The sequence below is a fragment of the Hippocampus bargibanti genome, linkage group LG01 (genome assembly GCF_051943395.1).
Source record: "Hippocampus bargibanti isolate YZ-2025 linkage group LG01, ASM5194339v1, whole genome shotgun sequence".
In the NCBI taxonomy this organism is placed as follows: domain Eukaryota; kingdom Metazoa; phylum Chordata; class Actinopteri; order Syngnathiformes; family Syngnathidae; genus Hippocampus; species Hippocampus bargibanti.
This window is the reverse complement of record NC_142734.1, coordinates 12,462,751-12,482,926: the sequence shown is the minus strand read 5'-3', so window position 1 is coordinate 12,482,926 and position 20,176 is coordinate 12,462,751. Positions and strand designations below refer to the sequence as shown.

The 20,176-nt window shown below is 40.5% G+C and overlaps 2 protein-coding genes across 7 annotated transcripts in view; one reads left to right on the top strand and one right to left on the bottom strand.

Moving 5' to 3' along the window:
- The window catches only part of nav1a (neuron navigator 1a), a 96,420-nt gene extending 89,685 nt beyond the window's left edge, over positions 1–6,735 (bottom strand). For 2 of the 5 annotated variants that reach the window (XM_088996813.1, XM_088996837.1), the window contains exons 1-2: positions 6,266–6,735; positions 3,632–3,792 (exon numbers count right to left, since the gene is read on the bottom strand). The gene's annotated coding sequence lies outside the window, so the exon portion shown is untranslated. Of the gene's footprint in view, positions 1–3,631; positions 3,793–4,376; positions 4,576–6,265 lie in introns of those variants that run through there. The other 3 variants (XM_088996827.1, XM_088996845.1, XM_088996818.1) reach the window with 3 other exon arrangements.
- A 1,927-nt stretch (positions 6,736–8,662) lies between these two features.
- On the top strand, positions 8,663–19,889 carry LOC148903122 (uncharacterized). Of its 2 annotated transcripts, XM_088996795.1 has the most exons (11): positions 8,663–11,561; positions 11,679–11,721; positions 11,936–13,549; positions 14,234–14,292; positions 14,410–14,607; positions 14,838–14,924; positions 17,624–17,877; positions 18,066–18,188; positions 18,976–19,116; positions 19,227–19,362; positions 19,443–19,889. In XM_088996795.1, exons 3-11 carry the CDS (start codon positions 13,488–13,490, stop codon positions 19,658–19,660), a joined length of 1,278 nt encoding a protein of 425 aa, XP_088852921.1. In that variant the 5' UTR covers positions 8,663–11,561; positions 11,679–11,721; positions 11,936–13,487; the 3' UTR covers positions 19,661–19,889. The 2 variants fall into 2 exon arrangements, with proteins under 2 accessions (XP_088852921.1, XP_088852928.1); XM_088996802.1 differs by lacking the exon at positions 18,066–18,188 and having other exon boundaries at positions 8,663–13,549.
- The last annotated feature ends 287 nt before the right edge of the window (positions 19,890–20,176 follow it).

The window sequence follows — 20,176 nt, the reverse complement described above, 5'->3', positions numbered from 1 at the left end:
ACTCCACAGAGTAGCTTATTCACCATTTGATTGGCAACAGTTAACGTGTTTTGCTAAAAATGTCATGTCAGCACTCTTTATATACTGTATACAAACTGTAGCATAGAAAAAATAAAAATAAAAAAACGTTATTATCGTGTTACCTTTACTTATAAATGAAGTCCAAGGCTCTCTGTCTCAATGGAGATCACTGCCAGTGAAGAAAGTCATCCTTGATCAGTCCTGTTCCGACTGTATGTTTTCAGTCTTTTGTGCTGAGAATGACCGCTCCACTGATGCTGTAGTAGTTGGAACAGTGAGCACTAGCTGGAGCAACTTTGTCGCTTCAGGAATAGTTTCAATGAGATCCTTCTTGGCCAAAAACCTGAGAAGCTGTCCAGGAGATTTACATTCATCCTTCACCGTTTGTGAGCTATACAGTCCGGTGTTGTTCTTCCTTTAATTATTATCTCCTGCTTCGATTGAAAGTTCAGTTTCGAAAATTCATTCAATTTAGATATGTAATCCACCATTCTGAAAATAAGGCCCAGCAACACGGAAAAATGACTGGATGGTTGCACTTAACTTGCGAACTGTTTACTGTAGCTTGCTGTCACTAATTCTATTATTCTGCGGCTGAGGAGTCGCAAGAAGAATCTCTAATCACCAGCGCCCCCTGTCATGAGGCAGGAGAACTGTGTGCCTCACCTATGCACACAGTTGAGATAAAAATAAAATAAAATAAACACTGTAGTACAGTGTTTATAATGTACAGTGACTGTACATTATATACACCAGCTAAACTGTAGAAATTTAGTTCATATACTAAAAGCTTTTGGATTGGATTGGATTTGCCTTTATTAGTCTCGCAGTGGAGAAATTTACATTTCACAGCAGCAAAGTCTTTACAACACTTTAATAGCGATATGCAGATGGACGGCAATGCGGTCTCACTGCAGAGCAAGCCAGCACAGTTAGCATAGTGATTGTGCAATCCATGGTGAGGCTCAGCCGGCTGCTGCCTCACCGCTCGTCTCTATGTGTGAAACTGTGATTGTGAATGTGAAAATTCTGCGATTTTGAAAAAAAATCCAAACAGGGTGAAGTTAAATGGAAAAGAATGTTAAAGTACAAATCACTAAATAAATATAACTGTTTAATTTATTTTGTCATTTGATATTTCCATGATGACAGGTGAGGCACAGCCTCACCTGCCTCGCCTGACTGCACGTCACTGGTGGCTGGTAAGTAGCGCTCTTTTAAAAGCAAAGACAGGTGCTCGTGCATCAGTCTCGGACTCAGTCTCTTCCAAAAACCCCGCCAATGTTTGAAACATGTCAAATACACTGCTATTCACGCGCTGTCCCCACAAATTCAGTTTGGCTTTAAATGCAGCTAATTTATCAGCCAACTTGGAGACAGTTGTCATTTTCCCCTGAAGTGACAGATTGAGTTCATTGAGCAGGTTGAATATGTCGCACAAGTATGCGAGCTTTGCGACCCATTCCTCATCATGGAAATGCGCTACAAGCGGTGACTTTTCATTTTTCATTTGATGCAATGTCATTTCTGCGCGGCCGGGTACCAAATGACCCACGGACCGGTACTGGTCCACGGCCCGGGGGTTGGGGACCTCTGTTGTAGGGGAAAGGGGAGCGATGAGAAATAAGTAAAAAGAAAGAAACAGAAAACTGATGACAGATCACAACATCTTGGAGAGAAAGCGATTGCAAAATGATTTGATCCGCCTCATAAAATTTATTACCAGGAGACTTGGGGGTGTGGGGGCTGGGTTAGCATAAGCATTTCAGCATGTAAAATATGATATCACGGGAACTGGACGTAGATTTTGTGTTCGCAGCCATCACACATGTTTCTAACAGCTATACTTTTAAGGCCAGAAAAACAATATGAAAATATGAGAATAACATTGCATTAATACGAGAACATTTATAAGTTGTTCTTAATTTATCTTAGGTTGATCTCATTCATTAACTCACAAGTGGATAGATTTGTGATGCAGTGTTGTTTTGGTTGAATTTTTCTCTTTCTGAGTCATGGTGGCAAAGCCACAAAGTATAAAAGTATAGAAAAGTACCTGAATATAAAAGTGAAGAATATAAATACAATTGAGTTGAGTTGATAAAGGGTGTACAGCTATTGCTGGAGCATCCAAAAAATAAATAAAACACCAATATTGTACATATGCGATTGGCTGGCAACCGGTTCAGGGTGTCCCCCCACCTACTTCCCCAAGACAGCTGGGATAGACACCAGCATGTTGGCCTCACAGTCAAGAAGTGCAGGTTTTGAATCTGCCGCTGGTCTTCCTTCATAGTTTGCATGTTCTCCTCATGCCTGTGTGTACGTTTTCCTCCCACATGTCTAAAACATGCATAGGCACTACAGTGTGATTGTGAACATAAATCCGTGTTTGCCAATGGGTGTCCGGCAGGCAAGGAATATCCCACCTGTTGCTCAAAGAAAATGGATGGAAGGCGGTCCAAGTGATGTGTCATAGTTTTGTATTTCCCATTACTACTTTAATATACCGGTAATTCCGGTAATTGGTGCACAAATCGAACGCCATGATAGTAACTTAGTATAATACTGACATCTGCTGGACATGAGATCAACAGCAATGGCTATTGCCACTACCGTATACTGTACTGTATTTCTGAAACAACTTGAGCTTAAAGCATTCCAGGATAAGAGAACAAAATGTATTAACGCATTCACTGCCAGACGTGCAAAAATGTGTCCACACCAGTGCCAGGATTTTTGTCATTGTCACTCGAATTCCAGGACCCACAGAATACATGTTTTCATTTTTAGGACTACATAAACATTCTATGCATCGTAAGAAACAAAAAAAAAAAAAAAAAAAAAGAGTTATTTCCTAAATTATATGGGTCTGGAGTTATATGAGCTTGAAATGAGGTTGGCTGTCCAAAATACAATGACATACATACATATTGGTTTATAGGGGGCTTTAAACACAGCTAAAGCTGGAACAAAACGCTAACGTGGAAAAAAGGGAAATGCTGCCCCTTTATGGAGAGGAAAATAAAATTGCCAGAGGCCATGGCTTTATTGGCACCCAAACAAGAAAAACAAAACCCGAACAAATTCGGGAATGGCGCTCAACGTCATATTTTAAATTCCTGAATAAATTCGTGAATGGCAGTGAATGAGTTAATTTACAAACAAGATCTCACTGAACTTGTCGGCTCATAGAATCACACACATCACAACCCCCCCCCCCCCACACACACACATACAACCTTGTGATGAACAATGAATTATCACACAGTTAACACACTGGCCAGTATCACACGCTTCATTCTGTGAGCTGAAGGTCACCAGTTGACATCAGCTTGAGTGCTGGATATCTATAGTGTAGGTTTTCGACAATATGATGACAATTACATCGCGATTATGAATGAAAACAGCAGTTACAATTAGTCTTCCTTAATATAGTAGGAAAGAAGAAGAATTAGTAACTTGGTCATATGGTGACACAAATGAAACACTGTGTTCCTGGAAGTGACAGCATGTAAATAAAGACATGAGATGAGACACTGGATAGCCGTGGATGATCTTGAAAAAAAAACACACATGCCAAACCCGGTGACCCAAAATATTGTCTTACCTGCCAACAGGGTCCTATGTCTTTGGCGGCGGGCAGGGAGGGAGGTCACACTTATGTGACGTCCCAGGAACAATGGCCTGTTTTTTCCTGGATCACTGCAGCATCCGCACAGCTGTCCTCTCATTGGCTTGCGGAATCTAACCATTCACCGGGACAGGAAGCTGTGACAAACAGACACAGTCCTGTGAACCAATCAAAAACAAGCCCGCACGAAAGTGACTCATTTTCAAAGTCACTTTCCTGTGTGAAGGCAATGTTCTGTTCATTTGGTAGTAAAACGACGTCTCACACACGAAAATAGTTCCAACTGACAAATATACAATGTCCTTTGATAACAAAGCAATCAATTCCGTTTTTGTGATTCATACACAGCAAAAATGAGTCGGACCCATTTTCATGACCCCAACCCCATGCTGATCAGACCAAGGTGAGACACCGACTTGATCAAGAGCTATCTCATTTGTCACAGATGAACACGGTGTGTCATAGTGACTCACACAGCAGTTATTAATATGAAGCTGACTCACTGAGTCAGTGACTCAGGTTGATGGCATGTGTTGCCCACCCCCCTTTTCGTCTGTTCAAGTGTGTCATTGTCTTTAAAATCACCTCTCACTAAATCAAGCACAAACACTGACTGTTAAGTACCACTGGTGAAGAAATTATATCATGAGCATGAATCAGTACACTTGAAAGCAGACACTGAACGCCATCTAATGTAAAACAAGCATAAGACAACACTCACCCGATGTAAGCATCAGGACACCAAGTAGCAAGTGAGTTTGCCTCCAATCTGCATGCTGCTGAGTGAGTGTGTCTCAATCGCTGTCTCTGCTACTCTCCAGTCTACCTCTTGCGTGCGGAACACTGAGATGTAACTATGTGTGTGTGTGTGTGTGTGTGTGTGTGTGTGTGTGTGTGTGTGTGTGTGTGTGTGTGCGTGCATGCGTGTTTCCTTCTGTGACAACTTACTCCACTACTACTACGTCATGCTGCTGTGCTGCTGCCGCAGTACGCCAGCAGCTATGCAACGCCTGCAGTCGTGCCCTGCCCCTTTCTTCTTCTTCCAATCACAATCACTTTCTCCCTGGCAGTAATGGACCTGTTGGCTCTGCTATGTCCGTCCCGTCTGGAATGAAATATAAATCCGGCTGCAACACATGAGCCCGGTCCATTAGCTGGATGACTCTGACTTGGCTTTGTGTATGTGCGTGTGGGTGTATGTGCGTGTGGGTGTGTGTGTGTGGGTGAGCGTGTGTGTGCGTGTGGGTGTGTGTGTCATGATCTGGTTGGCGACCAACGGGTGGCGCTGTCGGCCCCGCCTGCATCTGCATAGGTGCTGGTCGTCCCGATCAGTGGCGAACTGCCACGTTCGGATTGGCGACCCACGGGTAGCGCTGTCAGCCCTGCCTACTGCCTCGCAGGTGCTGGTCGTTTCCAATCAGTGACACTCAAAAGGACACCCGGCACAACCATTCGTGGTCGGGTCATTGTTTGTTGTATGATGTATGCTTTTTATGCAATTGTATGCATTGTATGCTGTGCGGACTTTTACTCCTGGTTTTCTTTTGATACTTTGTACTTTTTCTGTTCAGATGATTTTGATGTTTTAGATTTTGTTCCTGCTGACTTTAATTTAATACAATTTGTCAAACACAATCTCCTGCTCCCTCCTGCCTGCTTTTTGGGATCCGCACCCGCCATCACCACCTTGCAAAACATGACAGTGTGTGTATGCGTGTGTGTGTGTGTCTATTGAATAACAGTGTTGCCTCGACTATAGTGTGGCTAAAAAATATTTTTTTTAAATAAGTCATTGTTTAATCAGAATCAGAATCATCTTTATTGCCAAGTATGTAGAACACACAAGGAATTTGTTTCATCAGGTCGGGGGGGGGGGGGGGTCGGATTGGGTTAAAATTGGGGTTAGGGGTTAAGTGTTAGGGTTAGAGTTGGGTTTAGGGTTGGGGTTATGTTTGGGGTCAGAGTTAGTGGTGGGGCTCGCCTCTGGGTTTAGGGTTGGGGGTTAGGAGTGAGAGCTCGGGGTTAGAGTTGTGGTTAGGTTTGGGTGTTCGGGTTAGGGTGAGGTTTTAGCCAAAATCACACCCTGCACCTCGACACTGTGAGTCTTGCATGCTAACCAGTCACCTATTGTGCCAACAGACACCCTTTCTCAATAGATAAAATCAGGTTATCTTGAGAAGTCTACCAAAACAGCAGAGGTCTCCGAAGTCAAATGAATCACTGATATCTCCCCCCCCCCAAAAAAAAAAACCTAACCATTAGAATATAGAGTAATATAGAGAACGTATTGTAGTTATTATTTGTAACTTCATCGGACATTTCCGCTCCAACGCAGTTTTCATAAACTGACAGCAGCATTGATTACAATGGTGGATATTTATTTTCTTGAAATGAACACATGGCTTAATTTCAGGTGGTAATTGGCCGAAGCATTGCTTAAATTCGTCCATACAGCCCAAGCATGTTCTTTTCCCTTGCATGCCAGTAAAGAGATAAACATGTGACCACACTGTAAACACAAGTTCCACACTACCTCATGCAAATACAGCAAATCCTGAACAATGCATGTTCAAATCAAAACATTTACTAAACACCAAATAATGTACTCACAATAATGCAGCATATCAATTTTTTAGTTTTGCACAGCTTGTTGGTAGACACGCTCAAGTCAGACACTGGAAAACACACTCACATGATGTGTTGCTTTGTCTCCCCGCCTCACAAAAACGGGAAGTGGTTTATGACTGAGGGATTATGGGTAGAAGAGTGCAAAATGTGTCAAGCATGTATATGTGTGTACGTGCGTGCATAAGGGAGGTCATGTCATAGCTAATCTTCTAATGGCCTACGAGGCATAACCCCCCCACCCCCCCACCACGATTCAGTGGTAGACCCTGACAGACGCTGTTGTGACAATGGGACACTTGTGTTACTGTAACCCGAGGGACATCTGGAAGGGTGTGTGTTGCAGTCATACTTTGATGTTGCAAATAAGCAACATCAAAGACAACGGTTCTGTTGAATTACAGCAACATCAGGGTTTATATGTACGGCAATGTTTTTAACCCATTTTAATTGACACATTACTCTGCTGTCCTTTTATATTTTTCATGCATCACGCTACACAAAGAACTGTCTAGTGTAGTGATGTTATCAAAATGAACAGGCATGTCTCTCTGAATTGTTTTACAGCATGTCAAATTAATAATTAAATACAGTGAGACCTCAATTTACGAACACCTTATATTACGACCTTTTCATCTTATGACCGTCAAATTTATGAAAATTAAACCTTACAATAAGCACTATTTTCATAATACACACCCACCACGGCTGGTCCATCAAGCACATGACCTTCGGATCTGGCGGAGTGATCTTCGGTGGAAGCACACGACCGAACAGCGCTCCAGCCGGCGCTACTTTTCACACCCCCTCTCATTGAATGCACACGTCAATTGCCTACGTGGAACTTTTTGCTGATAATTTTACTATGATGCGACAAAAAAAAAACCCACCATAGGCTCGTGTTCATCCCAAGAAGACACAAAATAAAATCACCGTCGCTGAGAAGAAGGAGATAATTGAAAAACACGAACGAGGTGTGCGTTTGTGTTATTTAGTGGCCGAGCACGGCTATGCTAAGTCAACCATTGCTACCATTCTCCAGAACAGAAAAGCCATCAAAGGTGCGTCTGTTGCAAAAGGTGTTTTTCCGTGCTCTCAAAGCGACAGTCTCGGGCAATCGAAGAAGTTGAAAAACTTCTGTTAATTTGGATTAACGAAAAGCAGCTATCCGGCGACAGCGTGAGTAAAGCTATTTTATGCGAGAAAGCACGGCTAATTCACGCCGTAGTAAAGGCAATGTTGGCAAAGTGGAATGATGTGCAGGCTTTTACCAAAGAGGTTCCATTCAGAAAAGACTGTGGCTATAACAATCATCAACATGATGAACAATAATGTGATGCCTCAGCTTCGTAAGACCTTACAAGTCAGATAGCAACAGGTGTCAATTAATCAGAATCAGAATCATCTTTATTGCCAAGTATGTAGAACACACAAGGAATTTGTTTCCGGTCGAACACGCTGCACTAGGATCATCATCAAAAAATTGCAAAGTTCAATTTGGGCTACTGTTCTAAGAGGTTTTTAATCAGCAAAAATGAGGAGTCTCCAAAGAAAAAAGAAGAGAAGCCACACCAGAGGTTAAGTTACCAACAGTCCTTATGGAAGTTGACTCTACTTCCATAAGCCATCAACGACAATCAAAGAGGTAAATAAAACTTTATTTTACAGCACAGTTTGTTTCTTTAATTACAGTCCTCATGTAATGTGCCTCTTTTCAAACAGCAATTCCCTTTCACCTTCGACCTCCAACCATCACAAATGTAAATAAAGTGACTTTATGATACAATGCAGTGTATTTCTTTCATTACAATACAATAGCACATTTATTATACATAGGATAAGGTATGTTGTGTGTAGTTTTAAGGCTTATTTAGTTGAAAAGTATATTTTATGGAAACCCGGGAACGGATTATTCCCATTTTAATGGTTTCCTATGGGATTTTTTTTTTTAGATACACACTTTCCGCCTTACACACTCTGTCTGGGAACCAATTAAGTTCGTAAGTTGAAGTCTCACTGTACATAAATGGATTTAAAAATACATTGTGCCCATCTATGAGCCACAGTTGAAATAACTGGATGGGTTCACCAATCTTCATTGATTAACAACGTTATGGCTCCAGGCCGGCACACTGAACCAAGAAGTCTACAAGAAACCTCTTGTCTGCAAATTCCAAGAAAGATGAAATTGGTGTGATGGACAAATCCTTTGTCATGTCGCAACCTGCCAAAAAAAAAAAGGAATTCATCAGGGAAAATGGTGGTGAAGGTCGTAGATTGGCAAGGTCAATCTCCAGACTTAAACACTGCAGAGCCTGCATTTCACCCACTAAGAGGTAAAAAAAAACATGTAAAAAGCTGTAGTAAAAGCCTCACAAAAGAAAGGTGCAACGATTTGCTGATTGACAGGAAATGTGTCACATCTCGTCGCAGTCCTGGGTGCACCTCGCCCCTCCCGTCACCTCCTCCGCTGCTCCCTGGAGACGGCCCCTCCCATCATCACTCACCTGGGCTCCCACAGCTGTTTGTCATTTACTGATTGTGCCTTCTGACTATATATGCCGATCGCACATTACCGTCTCCGTTGGAGAATTCCGGAACCTACCCTCGCGACTACCTTGCCGTCAGGTCTGTCATTGTTAGTTGCCGTCACTTACCTTCTCCTGTTTATTATTTTGCATGCGTGTCTCAGTAAAGACTTTTTTCCTGGAAATCTGTCTCGCCGTGTATTTCGGATCCAAACCTTGTGACTAGAGTCCTGCCTTCTAGCCTCGAGTGTCGTGACAAAATGGATCACAAACTTCAAGCAGTTCTTGAAATTTAACTCATTGAGTCCCATACTGGAATTTATTTGGGAATTGAAAATATGACGTGGAGCGCTATTTCCGAATTTTTTCGGGTTTTGGTTTTTATTGGGGCGGGGGGAGCGTAGGTGAGATCTCTGGCCATGTTTTTTTCCTTTCCACAAAGGGGCAGCATTTGCCTTTTGTACAGCCACCCACACTTGCACCTCATGTTACTCCGGACACATAATTTAGGAATTAACTCATTTTTTTCTGATGCAAGAAGAGAGTAAGTTTTCTAACACTATATTGAATGTTTAGGAAGTCATAAAACTCAATATTCTGTGGGTCCTGGAATTCAAGTGACAATGAAAAAAACCTTGGCACTGGAGTGGACACATTTTTGCACGTCTGGCAGTGAATGAGTTAGTTACATTCAGAAACATCGACTGATCTCTTACCCATATTCATCTGTCGATTTCAAAACTAAATGTTTTCAAGCTATTAAAAAAGCTGCATGTTTTTGGACTGACATGTTTAGGATCATATATATATATACATACCATTCTGCCATTACGGACTCTAGTTTATGAGGTGAGAAAAATATGTGCACACCCCTTAGCATTAAAGTTCTCTCAAGCAGACTGAAATGAATCCTCTTTTAAGTCAAACGTTAGCTCTAAATGTGCTGTCCCATTTGGATGAGCAGGCAGTCAAACGGTTAAAAGTGATGTAGCCTGAGGGAACACATATAGTGCAGTTAAAGTCGCCTTCGCCATACCTGCACTGACAAGTTAAACCAGCTTAGTCACTTGGAGGCCTGAATTTCATCAACCCCATACAACTCAATGCAAAGAAAAGCGGCAATATAGAGCGTGCACAGGTAAGCGCACACACAATCATGTCTTCAAATATTACGTTTCTTTTTTTTTCTTTCAGTCACTTTCTCATACCTGTCAACCTGTACGTTTTTACTGTACAAAGTACGCTTATTATGCATTTTAAGAGATGCACGACGTACAAGAAAATCTATACGGAAAAACGCAAATTTGTCAATTATGGATACCATCCGGTATACACCGACTATCATGAGACGGCAAATCAATCAAGTCAAACGAGTTGGCCACAGTAGCCTCAATATCGTTTTTTTCATTGCAAACGAAGCAAGCAGTTTGATGCTACTGTGCGCATGCGTCTGCCGCCTGGGGATTTCCCATTGCATCATTCCGATCACACGTGAACAAAGCGAAAGCAGAGCAGTAGGCCTACATTACAACATAGTTTTGAATTTTCTTTGAATACAATCATCAAGTCGCAATGGCCGAACCTGAATTAAAACACCGTAAATTAAATGGCAAGCATCACAAAGAGTGGGAGCAAATGTCAGGACTGTACACTGTAAATCCGAACAGTACTACTGACTTAAAGTCATTGAGGTCAGTCAACTCAAAAGCCGATTTTTTTGTTTCAAAAACTCAAACGTTTTGAGTTTTTGAATGAGTCCTGCCTTTTTGATTTGCAGTAGATCAATACTTTTGAGTTCATGGCAATCGTTTACTCAAACATTTTGAGTTCACGGCAGGAAGCTGCATGATGACGTCACTGCATGCTCTCATTGGACGCCATTTGAATTCTCAACGGCTGAATCTGGCAGAGACCGACGGATTATTTATTTTAAATTAGGGTGGAAAGACAAACAATCGTATTTAATATACTATATATGTATACTACAAGGACCCAGTGTGTCAATGCTGTAGTCGCTCCACAGGAAAGGAATATTTTGGAAAGTCCGTTTGGGGCATTATATCCGCCGCTCGAGCCAAGGACTTCTCCTAATGTTACGAGCTCTTCTGTGGTAAGTAGGAATGTTTCTTAAACGTCTCTTGTTTGTTGAAAGACACAACAGGGTTATTAGGAGAATTGTACCGCGAAGGTTTGTTTGGGCGGTGGTGGAGTAATATCTATCACGGGGTGTTGCGAGTTATGTTTGTGTCCGCGAAGGTTCGAGAATAAAAATTAAGTTTTATATGAACTTCAAAAGTTATAAGGGTCAGCCGAAATCCGCCACACAGATGCTGCAACGCCAGCAGGTTGGTGCTTTGAGTTAACTTTGTTTTAAACGGCAGCACAATAAGTCATGCTAATTCAACGTGCAACAGTTGTGCTGCCGTTTTAAGAAGGCAGTAAGTAAATAGAATGCTAGCCAAATGAAATATCACTCTGTACAATTGGTGTAGTTTAAATGGTCATTCATGTGTAAACATAAAACTTTTTAAATGTATTTTTGAAACTGCAAACACCATTTTTCAAACTGCAAACACCTGACTGGCTTGATGGCATCATTTAATCTGGTAAATTAGATTATTTATTCAATTTAAAAAGTAAACATGGGTCAAGCTGTTTTATTAAATTAAATGATTACATTTGTTGTTGTCTGTTTTTTCTATTCAACCTTTTAGCCCCAGGGTGGAAATTGAGTAACACCGCCATTATCTAAGGTATGTTTACATTTTTATTAATGCTACATGATTAATTACCCGAATCATATTAAAAATAATACATGTATGTATTTTTTTATATTGAACAGAATTTTACCTAAACTTAATTCTCCATAGGTCTCCATAGGCCACTGTCTTGGGTTTGAGATGCTGAAGACAAGTACTGCAATGTTAAGCTCTTGTCGCTTTCCACAAATTAAAACTTTGCTTTTTATCTCCTCTTGCTTTTGATAAAGAACAGCATGATATACACGAGACGCAGTCCGGCTCTCCATGCATACCTACTAGAAGATGACTCACAGTTCTTCAAAACATGAACATGCAATGTATGTATTGCCTGACTTAACACAAATGTCTATTGATGTATTTTGCAGTGGGAAGAGGATCCAGACATTGAAAACATTCCTGTCGCACTTCTCTCCGTGACAACTGACAACTAGCGCCATCTTGTTTAACTCCAACAGCATTTCTGTTGTGATAGAAGATGGCATTATTGTGAGATGTCTCCCCAGGTTGGCTGAGACACACCTCCTCTTGTTTGGTTTAATGTATGCATTGCATTTAGATTCTCCCAAAAAATTAATCCACACATTCACCTTCATTCAGAAAACACTGCTGTGTCTTGATGATAACAGACAACTCAAACCACGCCTGCTAAGTTTAAAAAATGCTTTGTTCCGCAATATTGAAGGCACCTGTGCCTCCAATATTACGGAACAAAGCAACACTGGATAAGTAATTTCACAGTTTTACTCTGCTTTGTATACCTAAATATTGATGTACTGTTTGTGACTGATTTTCTATTCATAATTTGATGTGTAAACCTGGATTTCACCAAAATGTCTTTTTTCATTTCATGAATACTGTTTGTTTTTAGTAAGTTTTACTTTGATTTGCACCTTATGACGAGTACATTGAAATGTATTCTCTTGTATTTATTCAAGTATATGCTTGTCAGAGAATTTATTTTTTAACAGAACAGCAGAGTATAATTTGTTGTTTTTTTCTGTTTTGTTTTGTTGTTTTGTTTATTTCACATCTTTATCACGATGTTGTGTTAATTACTAAAAAAGAACTGCTCATGGGTTTATTTGTTGTTTTGGTATGTGGACATGCTGTGCATTTGATACTGTTATCATGAATGTTTTATCAAAGGTTGTTTTAAACCTTAATAAATAATGTGCACTAAAACAGACATGTGAGGTGGGTATTTGTTTTTAGACATAGAAGGCAAATGTAAGTACAGTATACATGAATATATTTTTTCAGGTAACATAAATTTGAGTTGGTTACGCTTAAATATGAAACCTAATTTTAACTTAAAAATTAAGATAACAAGAAAACATTAGAGTAAACTAAAAGTACATTTTTTAAGTTCATTCAAACTCATAACATTTAAATTCAGTCAAACTCATGAAATTTATTTCCACTACTCAAAAATTTTGAGTAAACTGTACTCAAATTTTTTTGAGTAAACTGTACTCAAAAACTTTGACGTAATCAGTTGCCATAAAAATTTTGAGTACTTTCAACTTGTTGGGTTTTACAGTGTAGTAATTAAGCAACACATGTAATTTCATCATTTATTAAGAATGTGTACAGAATGATATAACAAAACACATGTACAATATAACATGTTAAACTACATAAATATACACGGTTGAAAAAAAATATGGTATAAGATTATTTTGTATTTTGTCAGGGAAAATACGACAGTTTGTAAGGGCATGGAGCCGTGGAGGTTGACAGGTATGCTCTCCCATAAGGCATCATCAGCTTCATTGTTTACTTGAAGAAATTCTGTTCAAATTTGCGGTTCGGTTATTGATTGGAACACAACACTTTTCTCAGTTGCTATTTGCTCCATCATTTTAGGTCTTGTATTTTTTGAGTATATCTCCAGCGGTGAACATTGATGCAGGAAAAATGACTCAATCAAACTGCAAAGACGGGGAATTACATACACTGTACGTCAATGCGCTAAAGGGGTGAGAGTTCATTCCAAACAGATCCGTTTTTTTCCACGAATAATGCTCACATTGTTGATAGATTATAGTCTTGATAAGGACTGGACATGGCCATGTTTAACAATGTGATGACATTAGTTGGACTATTTATCACTTAGAAAATTCTTGTACGCATTTGGAAAACGGAGCCTTCGGAAATTTAAACAGATCAGAGGTTGACAACATTGCCTTATGCCCGGGGGTAACTCCACAGCTGCATACCAGAATCAGAATCAGAATCAGAATCAGAATCAGAATCATCTTTATTGCCAAGTATGTAGAACACACAAGGAATTTGTTTCCGGTAGAATACCAATTACCATACATCCGTCTCGACGATACGTGCGTAAACCATTGCCCGTTGTATGCATAGCTGTCAACCTTGGCTGATAGGTGCCTCTATAAATGATTACAATTTCCATATAAAAGTTGTAGTATGTATGCCGTACATAATATGAAATGATAAAAAAAGGACTCACACAAGCGGAAATGCAGACAGTTTACCGCGAATGCGCCACCAACAGTCAAATGTTACGCACTGCTATTTTAAACCTCCAATTTTTGCTTGGTAGTTTTTAGGAATATAAAGAAGCTTATGACATGTACTGGAATGGGTATGTCATCGTAAAGATTGGATGGAGATTGTTTTGTGCTTGTTTTCTTCAGCACAGCTCGATCAGTGTCTACAGCTATGGAACAAGCCAAAGAAATGATTGCAACAAATGGTATGCATTTCTAGTATTTTTCGATTGCAAGACATCAACAGTTTGTTCAATGAGCCAATTTAACATTGACGATTAACAAATGAACAGCTTTTTTCCTTTTTCCTTATTTTTGCTTAGACTGGAAAACAGAATCTGATGCAAGACGAGCTGGTTGGCTATTTGTACAAGAACTTCTACAAAATAACAAAAATTCAAAAACACTTTGTCTGACCTTGGACATCAGGGATGACAAAGAATTGCAAGACCGGGCTTTAGTCTCCTTTTATAACAGAGACAACATTCAGTGGGCTTCTCGACTGGAATGTAAATTACAAGGTAGTACCCAGAACTTGACATAATGTATTCTACCCCGGTTTCTAATGGGGGAGAATCCCTGTGGGAATATTCTGAACTATCCTTTGGATGCAACTGTTTTATTGTGAAGATGAACACAACAGCTGTTACCCCCTTGTTCCCTTAGTTAGTTCAAATTCATGAACATTCCCAGTCAGCCCAGACATCCTCTTTCATTTCAGATTTTGAAATAATCTGTTTCTTTTTTTTAGGTGATGTTGCAACCGGAAGCGGAGTTCAGCGCCACCTAATGTCAATGGTTGTTTTCAGGCTTACAAGGGGGTTCCATATAAATTTAGGTGAAGCACAGTGACAAAAGCACACAGAAAACTTTCATAAATGTAACATACGTAGCTCAAGTTAACTACAGTAAAGTCTCGTTATATCGATATCGGATATATCGATAGTCCCGGTTATATCGATACTATTTCTATGCACGCACGGAGAAAATTACATGCAAACAGGGTCGGATATATCGATAGTCCCGGTTATATCGATATTTTTTCGGACTCCCTTGAATATCGATATAACGAGACTTTACTGTAGTTCTTATTTATAGAATATGCTTTATTTAGCTGTTTTATTTTACTCAGGGGTTTACACAGGCCAAAAAATCTTTCCAAGATTCACAACGGATTTAAATTACAAATAAAATGTTTTGTTATTTTGGAGGCAGAAATTCAGAGCAGTGGGCATCTTGTCACCTTTTAAGAAGTTCAATACAGACGCTCCCCACCTAAGGAACGAGATACTTTCCGAGTGGTCGTTCGTAAGGTGAATTTGCTCGTAAGTTGCTTCAATTGCTATATTTTGTATGGAATGTATGTTTCAGTCAAACACTGAACGGGGAAGTATAAAACGCAAACGCTCTAACAGTTGTAAAATAGATTCACACCTACTGCGGTACGACAACATATATGCTTGTCTTCAGTAAACCATTACTGAAGCTTCTGGCACGTAATAACTGAATTACTTGCCAGCAGCCATTACCATATAACATCGCGTCCTCCTGGAGCGTCAACTGGGAAGAGGGATTTCCTCCTTGCACATATACAGTGGGGCCTCGGCTTAAGAACACCTTACCTTACGAACTTTTCGGTTTACGAACGTCAAATTTATATAAATTAAACCATGAAATACGCACTACTTTTCGCGATACACACCCACCACGGCTGGAGGAGAGATCTTCGGATCTGGCGGAGTGATCTTCAAAGCACACGACCTAACAGCGCTCCAGCCGGCGCACCTTTCCACACCCCCTCTCTCTGAATTCACAGCCGATCGCCTCCGAGCAGCTATTTGCAGATAATTTTGCTATTATGGGACCGAAAAAGCCCGCACCACAGGCTTGTGTTCAGCCCAAGAAGACACAAAACAAAATCACCGTCGAGGAGAAGAAGGAGATAATTGAAAAACACGAACGAGGTGTGATTTAGTGGCCCAGTACGGCTATGCTTAGTCAACCATTGCTACCATTCTCCGCAACAGAGAAGCCATCAAAGGTGCGTCTGTTGCAAAAGGTGTTTCCGTGCTGTCAAAGCAACGGTCTCGGGCAATCGAAGAAGTTGAAAAACTTCTGTTAATTTGGATTAACGAAAAGCAGTTATCCGGCGACAGCGTGAGTAATGCAATTATATGCGAGAACGCAAGGCCAATTCACGCCGATATCGCCATGCGGCAACCTGGAAGTTTAGCGCTTGAGGATTTTAAACATCTGAGGGCGAGGAGGAGGAAATGGCTGCAGCATCAAGTGAGCTCATCAAGGCAATGTTGGCAAAGTGGAATGATGTGCAGGCTTTTATCGAACAGTTCCATCCACAAAACACTGTTGCTATGAGAATCATCAACAAGATGAACGATAATGTGATGCCTCAGCTTCGTAAAACCTTACAAGTCAGAATGCAACAGATGTCAATTAAGAGGTTTTTAATCAGCAAAAATGATGAGGAGTCTCCAAACAAGCAAAGAAGAGAAGCCACACCAGAGGTTGAGTTACCAACAGTCCTTATGGAAGGTGACTCTCCCTCCATAAGGCATCAACGACCATCACAAAGGTAAATAAAACTTTATTTTACAGTACAGTTTATTTCTTTAATTACAGTCGTCATGTAATGTGCCTCTCTTTCCAAACAGCAATTCCCTCTGACCTCCGACCTCCAACGCCATTCCATCAAGCCATCAATGACCATCACAAAGGTAAATAAAACGACTTTATTTTCCAGTAGTTTATTTCTTTAATTACAGTCCTTATGGAATGTGACTCTCTTTCCAAACAGCAATTCCCTCTGACCTCCAACGCCATTCCATCAAGCCATCAATGACCATCACAAATGTAAATAAAGTGACTTTATTATACAGTGCAGTGTATTTCTTTCATTACAATACAATAGCACATTTATTGTACATAGGTTGTGTGTAGTTTCAAGGCTTATTTAGTTTAAAATTATATTTTATGGAAACCTGGGAACGGATTATTCTCATTTTAATGGTTTCCTATAAGGAAAAAAAAATTGGGATACACACTTTTCGCCTTACACACTCTCTCGCCTTACACACTTGAGGTCTCACTGTGCTCTACGCAGCGGATCGGGGCCGGAAATCATTGGCAACACTTCAGCATAACCGGGTGCTGATTGGTCAGCCTTGGTGTCTGTCGCCTAAAAATCCATCCCTTGAAACCTCCGTTGTGTCTCTGTGTGCGTGAATAACAGTACACAGCCAATCGCAAGCGAGCTCGGACGAAAAAAGGCGAGCAATACAAAATCTAATTTACAGCATCGCTGTCCAAACATTTTTCAACATACAGTACCTGCAAAAAATGTTTCCTATGTACCGTAACGCCGTAACTCGAAGGTTCGTATACTGGGGAGCATCTGTAATTATAAACCTGTTATTTTAATCAAGATAATCCCAAATATGGATTATATCTGTTTTTTTTGTTATTAGATTTTTTTCAGAAGTGCTAAACGACAAAATCTTCTTCGTTCTGCTTTTTCAGGAAGTGCAGCCATTACCAAACTTTTTGAAGGCGAGCCTGATCATCTCATCCCCTCCATATTAGATGGACTGCTGGACAACAACATGTTCGCTGTGGCAGGGCGTATTATTGGCCATTCGTTTTTGCATCACGGACCAAGTTTTCCAGGACTGAGCCCAGCCATTATTCACACCCTCTTTGGGGGTTCTTTGGAGACAACTCCTATAACAGTGCAGGACTGCCCAGATCTCGATGTTCGTGACATAGTGACAATGGTGAGATGCACTGTGACATTAAATAGTGACCTTCCTTGATTTATTGCTTTTTCTTTTTTCACCATAGAGTTAGTGCTACAATTCTAACTCTGTATGCAGGACAATAACAAGCATGATGAATGAAAATGATAGTGCATAAACACACACATTTGTAAAAAACACATGGTGGTCATTTTGTTTCCTTCTAGCTCAGTGCAGATGACGAAATAAACAACTTCGACACCATCAATCAGCTCTGCGTGCTATGGAATCTCCCCACACCTAATGACACCAACAGGAAGTGGCTCTCTGACAAGCTTCTTTTCCATGCGGTGAAATTAATGTGCCGCTTTGGTTTCTCATTTCCGACAATAGCCGGACACACTAAGTAGACTTGCACCTCTGTGTTCACACTGATGAGGAATTGGAGTCCTAAAGTCCTTTGACAAATGCAAATTAAATCTAAACTTACTATTATTCCTAGTAGATGTAGTTGTATATTGAACTCTTGCGTATGAGCTTTAACTCATTCACTGCCATTCACAAATGTATTTGGAAATTGAAAATATGACAAAGAGCGCCATTCCCGATTTTGTTGGGGGTTTTGATTTTCATGCTGAGGTGTAGATAAAGTAAGAAACTATACTATAAACAATGTGGGCAAGGCACTTTTCCCCTTACTTTCCCGCAACTGTGCTCAGAGACTCATAAATACATATACAGTAAAGTCTCGTTGTATCAATATCGGATATATCGATAGTCCCGGTTATATCGATACTATTTCTATGCACGCACAGAGAAAATTACATGCAAACAGGGTCGGATATATCGATAGTCCCGGTTATATCGATATTTTTTCGGACTCCCTTGAATATCGATATAACGAGACTTTACTGTATATACATATATACTGTTTCATCCCTGCTGTGTGTGTGTGTGTGTGTGTGTGTGTGTGTGTGTGTGTGTGTGTGTGTGTGTGTGTGTGTGTGTGTGTGTGTGTGTGTGTGTCGGGGGGGTGGGGTGGCGGGAGGTATTGAGAATTATTTCACACCCCAGCAATTTTCAGTACAGCTACTGTACCTTGCTGTGAACATGATGTCATATTTTTTTGCACCGCAGGTCATTGAGCGAACAAGAGATCAAATCAATCAGTTCCAAAGAGGCCTGCAAGACACAGGACTGTGGCCGATTCTAATTCACAGAAGAGAGATCATCCCTATCCTGTTTCCCAGGAAGGCAGAGACCCAAGTCACATCTCAGGTTGGGATGCAAAGACGTTTCATTTTTTTGCACATGAAGCATAAGAATGGGATGGGCTGCAACCCAAACAAATGAGCATGCCCCGAGAGCAAAATGGTATGTCATTACAGATGCTCTTGGATTGCATCACATGGCCTTGTTCCACAACTGTCATCTTGGAGGAATATGCGACGGTCGACTTTGATGAGCGTGATCTTGAGGATACATCGAGAGTTTCTGGCTATTTGAAAAACTTCATTGAAACCGGTGTGTATCTCTCCAGCAAGTTAACATCTGAAGTGGCCTTCCGAGTGGTTGGAGAAGATTGTTATTTATTTTCAATGCAGAATCTTCAAATGAGTTAAAGAGTCTCATTAGATTTTGGATCGGATGGGAGGTGCCAGCTGCAGACATGAAGGTGGAAATAGTAGAAGGTGTGCTTCCCACAGCTGTAACATGTTTTGAGAAGCTGAGGCTGCCGAGGCATTACACTGTGTACAGCAAATTCCGTCTGGATCTGCGTGCATGTATATCCAGCAGTTGGACTGGCTTTGGCTGTACTTAAAGGACAACCCCTGGTCAAGTTGCGTCCATAATCTGATGAATCACTTCAAATAACTTCTACTGAGATCTACAAAGATTCCACCACATATAGCTATATTTTATATAGACAAACATTCAGCTGCTGGAACGAGGAGCTAACCGGAGTTAGCAATGGATAACCTCTGTCATTCATACGTAAGTTCGTAACTCGTCATCTTGAAAGTTTAAACAACTTTTCGCATGCACAACCATTAAACAATCTGCATTGATGTTGACATCTTGTAGTTCATTATTTGTTATTCATGTACTTATATGCCACATATCACCGAAGTTGATGCTATATTGCTTATTCACGGATCTTCATATATGCTTCATATGTCGTGTCCTTGACCAATTTCGTCGCTTTTTTACACGGCTCAAATTGATACGGAAGGACTTCTTTAATCGATCGCAAACACTTATGCTTTTCCCTTCAGAACTATTCATAACTGGATGAATAACAAGAAAGGATATTTTTCCGAATCTGAACTCTTTGAAG

What these genes read in the sequence shown, in the direction of transcription:
- LOC148903122 (XM_088996795.1), top strand. Translation starts at nt 13,488, where the DNA reads ATGACTCAATCAAACTGCAAAGACGGGGAATTACATACACTGTACGTC. An exon ending in TACGTCAATGCGCTAAAGGG is followed by an intron (nt 13,550 to 14,233) that starts GTGAGAGTTCAT and finishes TGTTTTCTTCAG; the next exon opens with CACAGCTCGATCAGTGTCTA. An exon ending in AGAAATGATTGCAACAAATG is followed by an intron (nt 14,293 to 14,409) that starts GTATGCATTTCT and finishes ATTTTTGCTTAG; the next exon opens with ACTGGAAAACAGAATCTGAT.